At 42.0% G+C, this 16,154-nt stretch overlaps 1 protein-coding gene across 1 annotated transcript in view; it reads right to left on the bottom strand.

Annotated features, from left to right (window-relative positions):
- Positions 1–16,154, bottom strand: part of ADGRG4 (adhesion G protein-coupled receptor G4) — a gene marked incomplete at its 5' end in the record, with an annotated part of 116,923 nt that overhangs the window by 79,909 nt on the left and 20,860 nt on the right. The window contains 4 exons of the mRNA XM_082264164.1: positions 2,059–2,123; positions 6,452–6,537; positions 6,915–7,295; positions 14,352–14,873. Coding sequence (XP_082120290.1) covers positions 2,059–2,123; positions 6,452–6,537; positions 6,915–7,295; positions 14,352–14,873 — 1,054 coding nt within the window. The remainder of the gene's footprint in view (positions 1–2,058; positions 2,124–6,451; positions 6,538–6,914; positions 7,296–14,351; positions 14,874–16,154) is intronic.

Genomic DNA, 16,154 nt, shown 5'->3' with positions numbered 1-16,154 from the left:
ACATCAGAACTGGACTACGGAGCAATGGAAAAAGGTGGCCTGGTCTGATGTATCATGTTTTCTTTTACATTATGTGGATGGCTGGGTGTGTGTGCCCCATTTACGTGGGTAAGGGATGGCACCAGGATGCGGTATAAAAAGGCAAGTCGGTAGAGGCAGTGTGATGCTTTGGGCAATGTTCTGCTGGGAAACCTTGGGTTCTGCCATTCATGAGAATGTTACTTTGGTGTCCATGCCTCAATGGGTCAGGGCTGCTTTAGCAAAAGGGGCCATACTCAATATTAGGTGGGTGGTCAAAATGTTATGGCTGATCGGTGCATATAGTACAGCAATCAAGAATACATGTACAGAGCAGCTTGCAGGGATCAGGGGTACGTAACGTACAGCACAGTTTGCAGAGTGCAGTAGTCAGGAGTATGCAATGTGCCCCCCTGTTTTTAACACGTACTGTTGGACAGGTCAATTCGGTTGGTCGCAGATTGGTCGGTAAGGAGAGCTTGGAAATCTGTTTGTCTTGTTATATGCATTACCCTTACAATGCTCCTTGCTGCAGAGACCAGTTACAGGTGTGGACAGTAACCAGTTGTTTTTGTTATAGATTATATTGACCAGGCAACGCACTGACATCCTTGCTGCCATTGTGCTATAGGCAGGATGTGCCCCTGTGCCTTTAAGAAGGGGTGGGCTCCCTTCAGGTATATCTGTCCTACACCTGTCCATTAAATGCATGTGCTTCCATTGTTCGAGACTCACAGAATTTAGAGTTAGGACCACAGATAATGGGGTGCCTTGACGGGGCTTTGTGGCTTACGCATGTATTTGCAAATGTGTGCAACTAAACCCCTGTTTTTAACACGTACTGTTGGACAGGTCAATCCGGTTGGTCGCAGATTGGTCGGTAAGGAGAGCTTGGAAATCTGTTTGTCTTGTTATATGCATTGCCCTTCCAATGCTCCTTGCTGCAGAGACCAGTTACAGGTGTGGACAGTAACCAGTTGTTTTTGGTATGCAATGTGCACCATAACTTACAGTACCCTTTTACATTAGGGATCAATGGTGACATGGTCTCTTATATTGGTGGTGGTCGATAGGAACTAAGCTAAGTAGAAAACCAATGTAAATGGTGATATTCCTACTACCTGCATACTCGCATACCCCTATTACCTTTATCTAATGATACTCATTGCTACCGCCCCACCCATGGTATGCCCCTGTTACCAAAAATGTCTTTAGATAAAATAAATACAATAAAAATTATACATTATATCTCTGTTTAAATTATCCAGGCAACAAACAGTAATAACAAATACAAATGTCTAAATGGATAGTTCTGTTAATAATTTAATGCTGCTGAAACACTACTTAAAATCATAAAGATTTTTAAAGTACAGTCAGCTAAATACAAAAATTAAAACATATATTTACTGTATGTGTAAACGAATCTTTTATTTGAATGTCACAACTCTGATCTGTATTTATAGATATGTTGTCATTGGCATATTGTTTTAAATGTACCATTATCTTCTAACAAATAGGAATACCACTATTTTTAAACATGATCTGTCTAGATTATACCATAGTATTTTCAGTAAACAGTAAAGGAAACCTGTACTGAGGATATAAAGGCTGTTATTCCTGGCCTTTTCCAAAATTGCTAGCTCCATGGCAGTCATATTGGTAAAATGATTCCTATACTTGCTTCTTCACTGTCCTTTAAAAAGGAAGTAGATAATAAGTTATATTTTTTTTATTTATTTCTCTATCTATTCTGGGTCAGTGTCTCAGAAAATATTGCAACCACAGACACCCCAGCCCAGGAAGTCAGAAAAAATAAATTCATATTTTCTCAATCCAGCTTTTCTTAAAAAAAATATTCACTGGGAAGTATTTCAAAAATGAAAAACATAAATAATTTGTATTATTTTTAAAATCAAATGCTTGCTTCCTAAAACGTTAACAATGTTGCACAACATAAAAAATAAAGACAGCATAATCTAATATTAGAAATAGGAATATAAGACATGATTCTACTCATGTATCTGGCTTGACCTTACATACCTTTGTCCCTCTGAAACAGTTATTTCCAGCACAGAAAAATCTGATTTATTAAAAAAGGAGTCCATCTAAAGAAGAAAACACAGGTGTTATACAGTGTTTTATCACAGAATCACACACTGAATTCATCATCATAAACAAGTACAGAAATGTATGGCAGTAAAGTCATAAACAAAAGTTTTGCAATATGTAATTATAATCAGTAGATGTTTTGTGCTAACCTAATAAAAAAGACATTTCCAAACAATTGTACTTGGAAAAGTTAGTGTAAGTAATAACCTGATTTTATGAAATGTATATACCCTGCATTCCCAAGAAAAACTATGTGAAAGTTTAATTAAACCATCCACCATCTGTTCTTCATTAGAAACATGAAGATACAGTATATTCTAATGATTGCTTATGATTAGCCCATTTCTCACCTTGCAAAAATGTTACCATTCCCTAGGCTGGAGTGTAATTACTCAAAAAGGGGGAACTGGATGGGACATTAGCTGTACCAAATTGACTAATAAAAGAACATGTTGTAAAATATACACTATATGGGAAAAGATTAATAATTACCATTCATTAAGAATATAGAACAATCAATAGTTCTGCATCATATGAAATTCCATCTATTAAGGTGTCATTGTGATGGCAACAAGAAAACCTCAAAGCATTTCAACTCATAAAGAGTCTTCATCAGGAGGAAAATTATTTATTACCTACTTCAATGTGCATTTATAAAAAATATAGGAATGCATGACCAAATGAGAGACTCCAGATAGGAAACTAGATAGGATACAATGGAGACAAGGCTCAACTGACTCCTCAATGATGGTAAGGAATAATGACCTTATACAAATCGGTGACAGAATCTAGGGCTCCAAGAATCGCTTCGCTGGTAGTAACAGATCCAACACAGGGCCAGCAACAGTGCTGTTGCTAACAGCATGTGTGTGTTTTTAGATGATACATTTTTATATACATATTTTTTTATTTAAATCCCGACAAATCTTTGGTGAAATATTTTGAATGATTATTTAGTGGGTGAGTTGCCAATGAATTTTAGAAAAATATACCCCTTAATTAATTTTAGAATGACTGCATACAGATGCTGTGTATATACCATGAATTCAAATTGTTCCATCATATATTTACAATACCAAATAATTTCCCTGTGCACAGCTTAATTTTTTACCACGCTTGTTGATCTAGGTACTGGCCCAATAAACAACAGAGTAAAATTTACCTTGCGACCATTTGTGGCTAATACGTAGAGTTTACAATCTTATTAAAACAGTCCTAATTAAATGTTAGTAGCCAGTCAAAGTGTATTTATATTAAAAGTGCTGCGCTTTCAAAATATATGTGTAAATATATCTAATAATGAAAATATAGTGGTCAAAAAATTATAAAACTCAATAGATAAATTAATGTGTTGAAGTGTGATGACTAAAAATAATCCACTATATAGCCTAAATATGTTTATGTGCTGATACCATGAAGTATTATAAAACATAAAATCCTAATAAATGCAAACAACCCACCATGCTAATAATCCCAAATAACAATATATGTGTATCAAAAGATCCAAAAAATTTACCTGGTGACATATACACTAAATAAAACTGCTAAATGAGAATGATAGCAGTCTTTCATACGTGGTGATATAACAGATATAAACATGCCACTGAGCAACACAGTATCATATAAAGATCAAACTCCTTATTATTGTTGAATTCCAACCACCAATTTTCCATTTAACCTTATCCTGGATAACTCTGTGACTGCTATATAATACTGGAGATCTCCCCTTCCTCTTGAAAGTCCTCCTAATGTTATGTGCTCACCTCAATAGATGTAATGCTGCGCTCAGATATATTTCAACCCAAACCACACCGACAGGAACTAGATGTTAGCCTCAGGATAATCAGCTCAGCTGTCCACTGGGATCTGCCACCGCATCAATCTGATAGGAGTCCTCCAAAATCAATGGTTTCTAATCCTCAGATGTGGCACTCAGCCATGGATATACGTATAAAAAAAGGATGCAAAAACACATAGTGCAAATACCATTTGATACAAAAAAATATCAAATGGTATTTGCACTGTGTGTTTTTGCATCCTTTATTTAGCAGGGGGGGGGGGGGGGGGGCAAAAAACAGTCTCCTTCTGGCTCCCGCACGAAAAGGGTCCCTGCGGGCTTGCGCTACACTTTTAGTATAGTGCCATTCTTATGGTGCAAATTGGGCCAGAGGGCAGGGTCCAGGAGACAAATCAGTCTGGCACCTCCATGAAACAGTCATACTGCGGTGAGGACATTTGGACAGACCGCAGGCCACCGACCACACATAATACAACTGGCCTTACGGCTGCCAATGCGTGGCACTGCAGCCTAATGCTCTGCCTACCCTTCTCCCCCAGGTATGGCAGGCATCATGTCAATAAAATCATTTCATTTCTTTAAACATCCTTGTCCTTGAGTGAGCATATTGAATTGCATCATATACAATTAAGACTTTTAATTGTATATGATGGCAATAATATTTTGGACCTTCTCACCTGATTTGTGCTATCGCAAAATGTCACTGGGTTAGTAAGATTACTCCTTTCTTATAAGATATTTGGACTTGTGTTTGCTGCCTCTGATTAATTTGCTTGTTTGTATAATGACTATGGACTTCATAGTCATTACACAAATAAGTGAAATAATCCTATGATTACTTCTTTCTTTTAAGATATTTGGACTTGTGTTTGTTACCCCTGATCGTAATCTTACTAATCCAGTGACATAAGGCTGTACTAATGGCCACTGATATCGCTACACTGATGGCCACTGATGAGGTGGCACTGATAAGCTGCACTGATGGGGGCTGCACTAATAAGGCAGGACTGATATGCTGCATTGATGGGCACTGATATTCTGCACTGATATGCTGCACTAATGGACACTAATAGGTTGCACTGATGGGCACAGATATGCTGCACTGATGGGCGCTAATATGCTGCTCTGATGGCCACTGATGAGTTAGTAATTGCGGGTACTGATAAACTGCACTGATGGGCCCTAATGAGGCTGCACTGATAAGGCAGCACTGATATGCTTCACTAATTAGGCTGCACTGATGTGCATGAGGTGGCACTGATAAGCTTCACTGATGGGGCTGCACTGGCATGCTGCCCTGATTGGCACAGATATGTTGCACTGATGGGCACTAACAGGCTGCACTGTTGGCTACTGATGAGGCTGCACTGATGGCCACTGATGAGAGTGCACTAATAAGATGCACTGATGGGGCTGCATTGATAAGGCAGCACTGGTGGGCACTGATATGATGCACTGATAGGTTGTACCAATGGGCATTTATAGGCTGCATTAGTGGCCACTGATGGGGCTGTACTGATGGCCACTGATGAGGCTGCACTGATGGGCAGAAATTAGGTGGCACTGATAAGACTGCACTGATGGGCACTGATGAGGCTGAACTGATGAGGCTACGCTGATGGGCACTGATAGATTGTGGTTGTGGTCTGTGGTTTACAGATGACAGGGCGGATCATAAACAGGTAGGGGTGTGGCCTTTACAGGAAGGGATGGGTCATATTTAAATTAGAGGGTCAGGCCTAGGGCAGCACAAAACCTAAATACACCACTGTGTCACCAGGTACATTTTTTGGATGTTTTTATAAACATATATAGTTAGTTGGGATTTTTAGCACGGTGGGGTGTTTACATTTATTAGGATTTTATGTTTTATAATACTTCATAGTATCAGCACATAAACATATTTAGGCTATATACTGGATTATTTTTAGTCATCACGCTTCAACACATTCATTTATCTATTCATTTAGTTTTATAATTTTTTGACCACTATATTTTTCATTATTAGATATAGTTATCCACGCATTGTGACCTAGGCCACGCCTACAGTTAGTGCGTACCCTCAATGCTTCTCAGACGGGACGCCGGGTCGATCCCATATACGTATCACATTGTTACCTGTTACTTGATTGTTATATGCTGCAGTTCTGTATTTCAATGCGACTTGTTTTATCACGGCATGTACCTAATCTTTCAACCGCATGTTACTCTACCGTATTTCTTTTGCCTTCAATAAAAACCGTTTAAAAAAGAAAAGATATAGTTACACATATATTTTGAAAGCGCAGCACTTTTAATATAATTTAGATGATTGCACTTATTTTAAGGGAAGTAACCAGTGCAGGCAGCTTTATCAATTAAGTTGCATTCCTAGTAGCTCACAGGATCTCATATATATTGCAGAATGTATTTATGCCAGCAACTATATCAACCTTTCTGGAAAATGCTCTGTTCTGTGATATTTATGAATGGTTATACACAGAGCAGTCAGTATCTTGGTTTTTCAAGAAAATGTCCATGTCTCACCATGCTTTTCACGAGGGAAGCAGCCTCATCTGCATCAATCACTGCATCTGTGAATTTCAGGGACATGCTGACAACGAAGTAACTGACTAGGAGACATTTAAGGAAAAATATTACAAATAAGCAAATGCAGCTATTGAGGTTAAATGGTATGCTTTTTTATTCTATGCTAACACTTCTAGTGCAGTACATTTAACAATTATAATATTTGTTTAATAATATCTGTATTATATATTGAACATTGATCCAATTTAGTAAGTCATACTCTTAGGTTAGGTATTTGGCTCAACTATGGGAAAGCTCCAAGGGCAGTTGCCTTGCGTAAAGACTGGGATCAAAGTATATTCAATGAATCTGAACTTACAATTAATCTAAATATATTTTAAGTAGAATTGTGTGGTCTTGGGCAAGGTAAAAAACAAAAGTGTATGGAAGTGGTAAGGAAAAATGTAATTTAGCGCCATACCTGTTGTTACTTGCCCGGGTTTCTTGCTGTATTCTGAAGTTGCAGTGCTTGTGAATACTGACTCTGATAGTAAAGATTCTGTCATTCCAGAAAGAGTAGGTGATAAAGTAGAAATAGATGTGTTAGCTGTATTTGGGAAAAATGATGGTGATGTGTTGACTTCCACAGAACTGCTACTAGGATGTGATGAAGAAGGTGATTGAGTAAAAGATGCTGTAGTAGATACACTAAAAAAGCCGTGTGTTGTTCTTTTAAAATCACTTGAAGTGCTAAACGGGCTCTTTGTGGTGGTCAAGATGCCAGCTGGTGGTCTTGTACTATTAGATGTCATACTGTCAGCTGAGGAAGTTTCAGTAATTCTTGTAGTTCCAGCCTGTGTGTCTGCAAATACATTTCATAAAAATGTTAAATTAGTTTTTAAATATAATTGCCCATGATATAACTCTCATGAGGATAATATATTTTCTATACTGACCTATCCTTGTGGAGTTTACTAAAGAGGAATTCCATCTTATTCAATGTAGCTTTCAAACAACATATATTAAAGGCAAGTATTTTTAATACACACAGCTAAAGGGAGCTTAACACCTGCACCCGGAGTGAGCTGACCGACAGATCAGATCCAGGTCCGACTGTAAGAAACTTAGGATGTCCTGGACTGTAGGAGCACCGCACGGACTGGTTCTGGTGGACATATAGTCCGTGAACCTAGACCATATTCTCACGTAGACTCTGTTAGTGCTCTTCCTCCCAGCATTTAAGAGTGTGGGAATTACTTCCTCTGGACAGCCTAGAGCCTCCAGCCTTCCCCTCTCAAGAACCAGACCTTCAAGTGCAGATGAGCTGGGCAAGGATGTAGGGTAGTGCCCTGAGACAGAGGGTTCAGTCTAAGAGGTAGAGGAATCTGATCCCGGTAATTGAGTAGCCTCAGTAGGGGAAACCAGGGCCTGTTGGGCCAGTATGGCACTATTGCCACTACCTAGGCTGCTTCTGTCCTGAGTCTCTGTAGGAACTGGAAAATAAGAGGGATTGGAGGGAAAGCATAGGCTCTGCGAAACTCTGCATTGATCCGTGAGGGCATCCACCCCGAAGGCTTAGGGGTCTCAGAACCTTGAGTAATATTTTGCTAGTTTTTTTTTGCATGGGGACGCAAAGAAGTCAACCTCTGGGGAGATCCCCAGGGTCAAGACCCTCTTGAAGACCTCCTTGTGGAGAGCCCACTCGTTGTAGTCCAGCCCGACATGAGAGAGAAAATCTGCTTGAACATTCTGGACTCCAGGAACATACATTGCTGATATGTTGGACAGATTCTTCTGCGCGCCCAGGTCATGATTGGCTCTACCTCTCATAACAGGGACAGGCTGCAAGTTCTTCCCTGTTTCTTTTCATAGGCCACTGCTGTTGTGTTGTCTAATCTGAGCATCACTAAAGACCCCAGCGTTAGATGACGGAAGACCTGTAATGCCTGGAATGCTACCAGTAGCTCCAGATTGTTTGAAACTATCCCTCTAGGAGGGAGTCTTATCTGCCCTACACCATTTCCGTTAGACAGGGGGCACCCCAACCTACATTGCTGACATCTGAAGTTAATGTGACCCATGAAACGGGGGCAATGCAATGGCAATTGAGGATATGTTTCTACTGAAGCCACCAAGGAAGGCACTCTCTCATGGATGGCGTTAAGTAGATGTGTTGGTCTTTGTTCTCCGACCACCATTGCTGGAGGAAGTCTCCCCATGGGTGCCATGGCGACCATGGTACCGATAATCCTCAGACACTGCCGAGCATGGAGATGAGTTGAAGAGAGAGCCAGACATATCCTGTCCCAGACCACTGGGACTTTCACCTTGGGCAGAGAGATGGTGCCTTTCAAATCAGCCCTGAGAAACACGAGGGACTGTGTGGGCTCTAAGTGACTCTTTTCCATGTTCAGGAGCCACCCAAACTCTTGGAGAGTGGCGATTACTTGACCCCTGTGACCCAATAGTTGATCCCTGTCTTGGGACAGGAGGAGAAGATCATTTAGCTAATGGTGTAGACGAATATCTTTGGTTCTTATCAGGGCTAGGACAGTCAACAAGACTTTTGAAAATGTGCGAGGCGATGTCAAAAGCCCGAAGGGGAGATAGGTAAACTGTAGATAAACCCAACCATTGGCAAATCTGAGAAACTGTTGGTGAAAAGTTTCTTGCTACAGGAACATGGAAATAAACATCCTTTAAGTCTATAGACACTAGCCAGTCTCCTGGTTGGACCAACTGTTGAATCCTGAACAGTGTCTCCATTTTGAACCTCTCCTTTTTGATGAAGTGATTTAGATGGGTAAGATCTATGATGTGCCTCCATGTGCCATTTTTCTTCTGTACCATGAAGAGAGGTGAGTAGATCCCTTGACCTTGTTCGTCTTCTGGGACAGGTACAGCAGTGCCCTGAGTTAGCAGGGATTTTACGTAAGACAGAAGCGTCTGCCTCTTTTCTGCTGAAAGCAGAAGAGAAGTAGGGACGAACCTGAGCCTGGGAGTGCTGATGAAGGTCCAGGCATGCCCCGAAGAGACCGTTCTGATGGTCCAGAAGTCCTGGATTGAGGTCACCTAGACATGTCGATAGCGGGAAGACGAGTCCCCACCTGACATTTCTGGGCGGGCCCAATCTCAAAAGTGGTCTATAGGTCACTGGTAGATCCACCCTTAGAGGGTTTCCAGAAAGAGGGTTGTCTTTACTTACAGCTTCTCCCAAACTCTCAGCCAGGCCTGTTACTACGAGCCTCCCTAGCACGTTCCAGAGTCTGCTTCCTCAGGTGAGCCAGCTTCTGGTTTAGCAGGTGCCGGTCCTGGTGAAGGAACTCCAACTTACCACCTGTGACCCGGGCTATGGCGCTATCTAACTTGTTGCTGAAGAGGGAGGAGCCCTCAAACAGAATCTGGCACCACACCTGCTTGGATGCAGGGTCAGCTAACCATGGCCGAAGCCAGAGGGGGGACTAGGCGGTGACAGAGGAAAGCATATCCCTGGCCACAAGGTGGATGATGTCGATGGAAGCCTTCCCCAAAAAGGCTGATGCCATCTTCAGCTCCAGAATGGGTGAGCTTCTGGCCACCTCTTTTGGAGCCACTCTTTAGGGTCTCATCCACGCTGTCTGTTCAGATCTCCATTTACTTGGACATTGCTGCTAGGGCTGGTTTGCAGGTCATGCCTGCTTTAGATCTGCTTAAGATGGGTATCAATCCGTCTTTCCAGAGCGTCCTTGAAACACACTGTATCTTCCAATGGAAGGGTCACATGTTTGACAAGCCTATTCATAGCTGCATCCACAAGTTGCGGAGACTCCAGGTGTTTCCCCTCTTCCTCCTTAAAGGGATGGACTTTCATAATTTTTGAAAGCATGGAATTTTTCCTTTCCACTTTACTTCATTCATTCGTGATGACTTCACCCAGTTCTCCCAAAAACGGGAAATTCTGGCGCTCCCTGTTTAGTTGCTTAAAAACTCTCTGCTTTGGGGGGGGGGGGGTAACACCCCTGGTTCCTCCCAGCTTAGGGCTTCTCTCACTGGGGGGAAACTAGGGCAAAATCGAAGCCCGGACAGGGATCTTCTGCCTCCAACTCACTGTCGGAAAAAGCTGCCGATGGGCGGCTTGGTTGTGACTCCAAGGTATCCGAGCCCTGAGCATCTCTTGCCGGAGAGCATGGAGGGTGTGAAGAAGGACTGTGAATATGGCTAGCTCCCAACTCATTTGGGGATTCTTTAAGGATTAGTTTGACCATAGGCTTCAACTTTTGGTCTGTACTTCCTCTCTCACCCACTGCCTGAGCGTAACAGAGGTCACAAAGGGATTTTCCTTCCGGGACCCAAGACCCACATCCCCAGCAAACTCTTCTGTCTGAGTGAGCAGGGTAATGGTAAGACCTGTGTGAGGAGTCTGGGTCCTTTCTGTGGCCCCTTGAACTAGAAGGGGACCTACGCCTGGAATGCTGGTGCTGCCATTTCAAAGAATCATTTTTTTTGTGTGCGCAGGGAAGAAAGAAAAACAAACATAAACATTGCTGCCATGGAAAAAAAAAAGGTACACCTCACCACTCCTGCCATGATTCCATCAGGGCCAAGAAAGCATAGTCACACCGATCTAGGGAAAAACACGGGCCAACCGCAGCAGCTAAGCTATTTGACCATCCCACCGCTTGCCTGCCAAAGGCCAGGCTTAGCTCTTCTGGCGCCTCTTCTATTTGCCCACTTCATACCCTGCTAATAGCTAGGCCTTATAGGAGTATCACAACCTATCTTCCTCTAGTCGCAGATTGCCCGTCCTTGATCATGGACTAATATTCAGGATAGGAACAGACCACCATTCAGGTTCTTTGGAGGAGGACAAAAAAATGCTGACTCAGAGCAAAGATTTATGGGAGTGGGGTCCTATAGGGTAGGAGTGGAGGTGGGGCTAAACCCAAATGTATGCATTATTCATTTTTTTGTTAGGGACCTTTAAAGCACTGCACCCGCGATCAGCAGATTGTGGGTGTAATGCCACGGTCCTGCACACTATCTGTGTAGCTGTCTGCCCATACCTCCGATATGAGCAGGCAGTTACACTCTTACAGGAAGTTCAATGAACTACCTAGAGCAATCAACAGTGTTCTGGTAGTTTATTGAGAATTACAAGCCGACAGCCGCAAAGCTGGTTGGAACTTGTAGTGTACCCATTCACAGAACACTATGGAGCCCTGCACAGCCGCTGTTTTTTTTTTTAGATTGTGACAGTGAGCGGAGGAGAAGGATCCCGCTTGCTGTAAAAACAGGAACTCGGGGGGGTTGGTGCATTTGTATAAATATGGGTGTAACATGTTACAAAAGGTGGACTTTTCCTCTAAAGCAATTTTAACTACATTCAAAAAGTTCAAGTATTTATTCAAAGAAAGACAACTAATGCTATCAGTTTGATAGTTTCACTTTTTTGATAGGAACTATTGGTGGAATGTTGCCTTGGTCCCTTCGGTCATTTTTGCACTCTAAGGGCCCATTCACACCATTGCATAGCCGTAACATACACCTAAATGCAATATGTGGCAGCACAATTTACAGACGTTGGAGCATATTACACTATTGCTGTTTTGTTTTTATTTTGTATAAAAAAAATAGTTTGAGGAGGTTGGCATGGATTAGAGGAGCATCTTTTGAAGACCATGGTGTTGTGGACTGATGTGCGACTGGAAATTTGTGTTTTCGATAAGGATACATACAATAGGGGAACAGAAAATGCACACAGACATGCAGTGCTAAATGACATGCTATTACATATGAGCATATTTTGAGAAAATATTTTCCATGTGATTTTGGGTACTACACTATATGAGTTTTTTTTTTTTTTGCATCTGTGTGTGAGGATGTATGAAGAAAACCACTAGAGAAGACAGTTGGAGAATAAAAGATCCACTGGATCCATTTATTTGTATATGGGTCAATGAATCTGGGATATTGAACATGCACAGAATTGTTTAATAGAGGAGTGTTTGCTATAAAGTGCTGTATGTGTAGTGCTATATGTGTAGTGCTGTATGTGTATGTGTGTATGTGCATGTGTATATGTATGCAGTGGTGTATTTAGGTTTTGTGCTGCCCTAGGCCTGACCCCCTAATTTAAATAAGACCCATCCCTTCCTTTAAAGGCCACACCCCTACCTGTTTGTGATCCGCCCTGTCATCTGTAAACCACAGACCACAACCACAGTCTATCAGTGCCCATCAGTGTAGCCTCATCAGTTCAGCCTCATCAGTGCCCATCAGTGCAGTCTTATCAGTGCCACCTCATTTCAGCCCATCAGTGCGGCCTCATCAGTGAGCATCAGTACAGTCCCATCAGTGGCCACTAATGCAGCCTATCAGTGCCCGTTAGTACAGCCTTATCAGTGCATCATATCAGTGCCTACCAGTGCTGCCTTATCAGTGCAGCCCCATCAGTGCAGCTTATCAGTGCCCTCTCATCAGTGGCCATCAGTGCAGCCTGTTAGTGCCCACCAGTGCAACATATCAGTGCCAATCAGGGCAGCATGCCAGTGCAGCCCCATCAGTGAAGCTTATCAGTGCCACCTCATGCACATCAGTGCAGCCTCATTAGTGCATCATATCAGTGCCTACCAGTGCTGCCTTATCACTACAACCTCATTAGTGCCCATCAGTGCAGTTTATCAGTATCCGTGATTACTGCCCCATGAGTGGCCATCAGAGCAGCATATTAGTGCCCATCAGTGCCGCCTATTAGCGCCCATCAGTGCAGCATATCAGTGCCAATCAGTGCAACCTATTAGTGTCCATTAGTGCAGCATATCAGTGCAGAATATCAGTGCCCATCAGTGCAGCATATCAGTCCTGCCTCATCAGTGCAGCCCCATCAGTGCAGCTTATCAGTGCCATCTCATCAGTAGCCATCAGTGCAGCCCTATTAGTACAGTCTTATGTCACTGGATTAGTAAGATTACCATCAGGGGTAGCAAACACAAGTCCAAACATCTTAAAAGAAAGGAGTAATCATAGGATTATTTCACTTATTTGTATAATGACTAGGAAGTCCATAGTTATTATACAAATAAGTGAAATAATCAGAGGCAGCAAACACAAGTCCAAATATCTTATAATATAAGAAAGGAGTAATCTTACTAACCCAGTGACATTTTGCGATAGCACAAATCAGGTTAGAAGGTCCAAAATATGATTGCCATCATATACAGTACAATTAAAAGTCTTAATTGTATATGATGCAATTCAATTTGTTCACTCAAGGGCAAGGATGTTTAAAGAAATGAAATGATTTTATTGACATGATGCCTGCCATACCTGGGGGAGAAGGGTAGGCAGAGCATTAGGCTGCAGTGCCACACTTAATAGCATTGGCGGCTGTAAGGCCAGTTGTATTAAGTGTGGTCGGCGGCCTGCGGTCTGTCCAAATGTCCTCACCGCAGTGTGACTGCTTTATGGGGGTGCCAGACTGATTTGCCTCCTGGACCCTGCCCTCTGGCGCAATTTTCACCATAAGACTGGCACTATACTAAAAGTGTAGCGCAAGCCGGCAGGGACCCTTTTCGTGCAGGAGCCAGGAGGAGGCTGTTTTTTTTTTGTGCGGGGTGAAGCTTTTTTCTGCCCCCCCCTGCAAAGTGCCGCCCTAGGCCTGGGCCTTGTCGGTCTAGGCCAAGATACAGCACTGTGTGTATGTGTGTGCTATATAGTGCTGTATGTGTATATAGTGCTGTATGCTATAGGTATAGTGTATGATGTGGACTAAATTTGGTTACCATCCACCAGGGGGTGTTGTGGATTCATCTGGCTCCTGTGAAATTCATTGTGGGGACACTTGAATGCTTGATAACAAGATATGAACATTGCTACCACATAAACCAAAAACAGCACATTGTGGGTGAGTTTGTTTTGGTCCTTTACACCATGCCTTTACCTGTAATTGAAGAAGGAGATGGTTTGGCTGGAGATGACCTCCCAATGGAGTCAGTAGTAGTGACTGGTAATGTCCCTGAATTTGTTGTCACATATGGAGGTGTAGTTGCAGGTGTACTGGAAGTTGTCACTTGCTGTATAGTTGTATGATTTACCCATGGTGAGGTTGTCACAGTAGGTGTTGTTGCTGCTGGATGAATGGGACGGGATGAAGATATCTTTCCAGTTGTAGAAACATTGTTCCCGGTTGGTAAGATGCTACTTGAATTCACTATTGGATTCTTTTCAGAGAAAGACTCTGTTGTAGAAGATTGTGTAGAGTTGTCTGACAGCTCAGGCTGATCTGTAGCCTTAGATTCTGGTGGCTTCACTGATATTGAAGTTGTTCCCATCTTTGTTACTGATGTGGAGTAAATTTCGGGTGCAGGTGTTAATTTAGAAGTACTTGTTGTGGCAGCATTTAAGGTCTCAGTGGATGACAAGTTAGGATCTAGTGGTGTTGTGGTGGTGGATGGTGGTAAAGCTGAAAAAAATACGGTATATTGCATAATAAGAAAAAAATCGAATTTCTGTCATATGATGATAACAGAGGATATCTACGCCTTATTGTAGACCACATTGCATTCATTTACATTTACATTCAAACACCTCCCTAATATTTGTATGATTGACATATGTGGAACGACAATTTTGTGATGTTAATCAATGTCCTACAAGATTCGGTTAAAGCTGAATTCCAGGGGGGTGGGGGGGGGGGGGGGGTGGTGCATTTGTATGAATATGGGTGTAACATTTTACAAAAGGTGGACTTTTCCTCTGAAGCAATTTCAACTACCTTCAAAAATTTCAAGTATTTATTCAAAGCAAGACAACTAATGCTATATCAGTTTGATAGTTTCACTTTTTTGATAGGAACTATTGGTGGGATGTTGCCTTGGTACCATCGGTCGTTTTTGCACTCTAAGGGCCCATTCACACCATTGCATGCGTAACATACACCTAAATGCAATATGTGGCAGCGCAAGTTACAGGCGTTGGAGCATATTACACTATTGCTGTTTTGTTTTAGTTTTGCATTAAAAAATTGTTTGAGGAGGTTGGCATGGATTAGAGGAGCATCTTTGGAACACCATGGTATCGTGGATTGATGTGCGACTGGAAATTTGTGTTTTTGGTAAGGATACATACAATAGAGTAACAAAGAATGCACACAGACATGCAGTGCTAAATTACATTCTATTACATATGAGCATATTTTGAGAAAATATTTTCCATGTGATTTTGGGAACTACACTATATGTTTTTTTTTTTTCTTTTCATCTGTGTGTGAGAATGTATGAAGAAAACAACTAGAGAAGACAGTTGGACAATAAAAGTTCCACTGGATCCACGTATTTGTATATGGGTCAATGAATCTGGGATATTGAACATGCACAGTAGTGATTGCTATATAGTACGGTATGATGTGGACTAAATTTGGTTAACATCCACCAGGGGGCGTTGTGGATTCATCTGGCTGCTGTGAAATTCATTGTGGGGACACTTGAGTGCTTGATAACAACATATGAACATTGCTACCACATAAACCAAAAACAGCACATTGTGGGTGAGTTTGTTTTGGTCCTTTACACCAGTGTTTCTCAACTCCGGTCCTCAGGGCACACTAACAGGCCAGGTTTGCAAGAAAACTGAAATAAATCACAGGTGATATCATTTGCTGCTCAGTGGTTGCAGTATTCTAGTCTGCATCTCCCCAAGGTAATACTTAAAATCTGGCCTGTTAGTGTGCCCCGGGGACCGGAGT

This window comes from Pelophylax lessonae (genome assembly GCF_965119305.1).
Source record: "Pelophylax lessonae genome assembly, chromosome: 7".
Taxonomy (NCBI): domain Eukaryota; kingdom Metazoa; phylum Chordata; class Amphibia; order Anura; family Ranidae; genus Pelophylax; species Pelophylax lessonae.
This window is presented reverse-complemented; position numbering and strand designations above follow the sequence as displayed.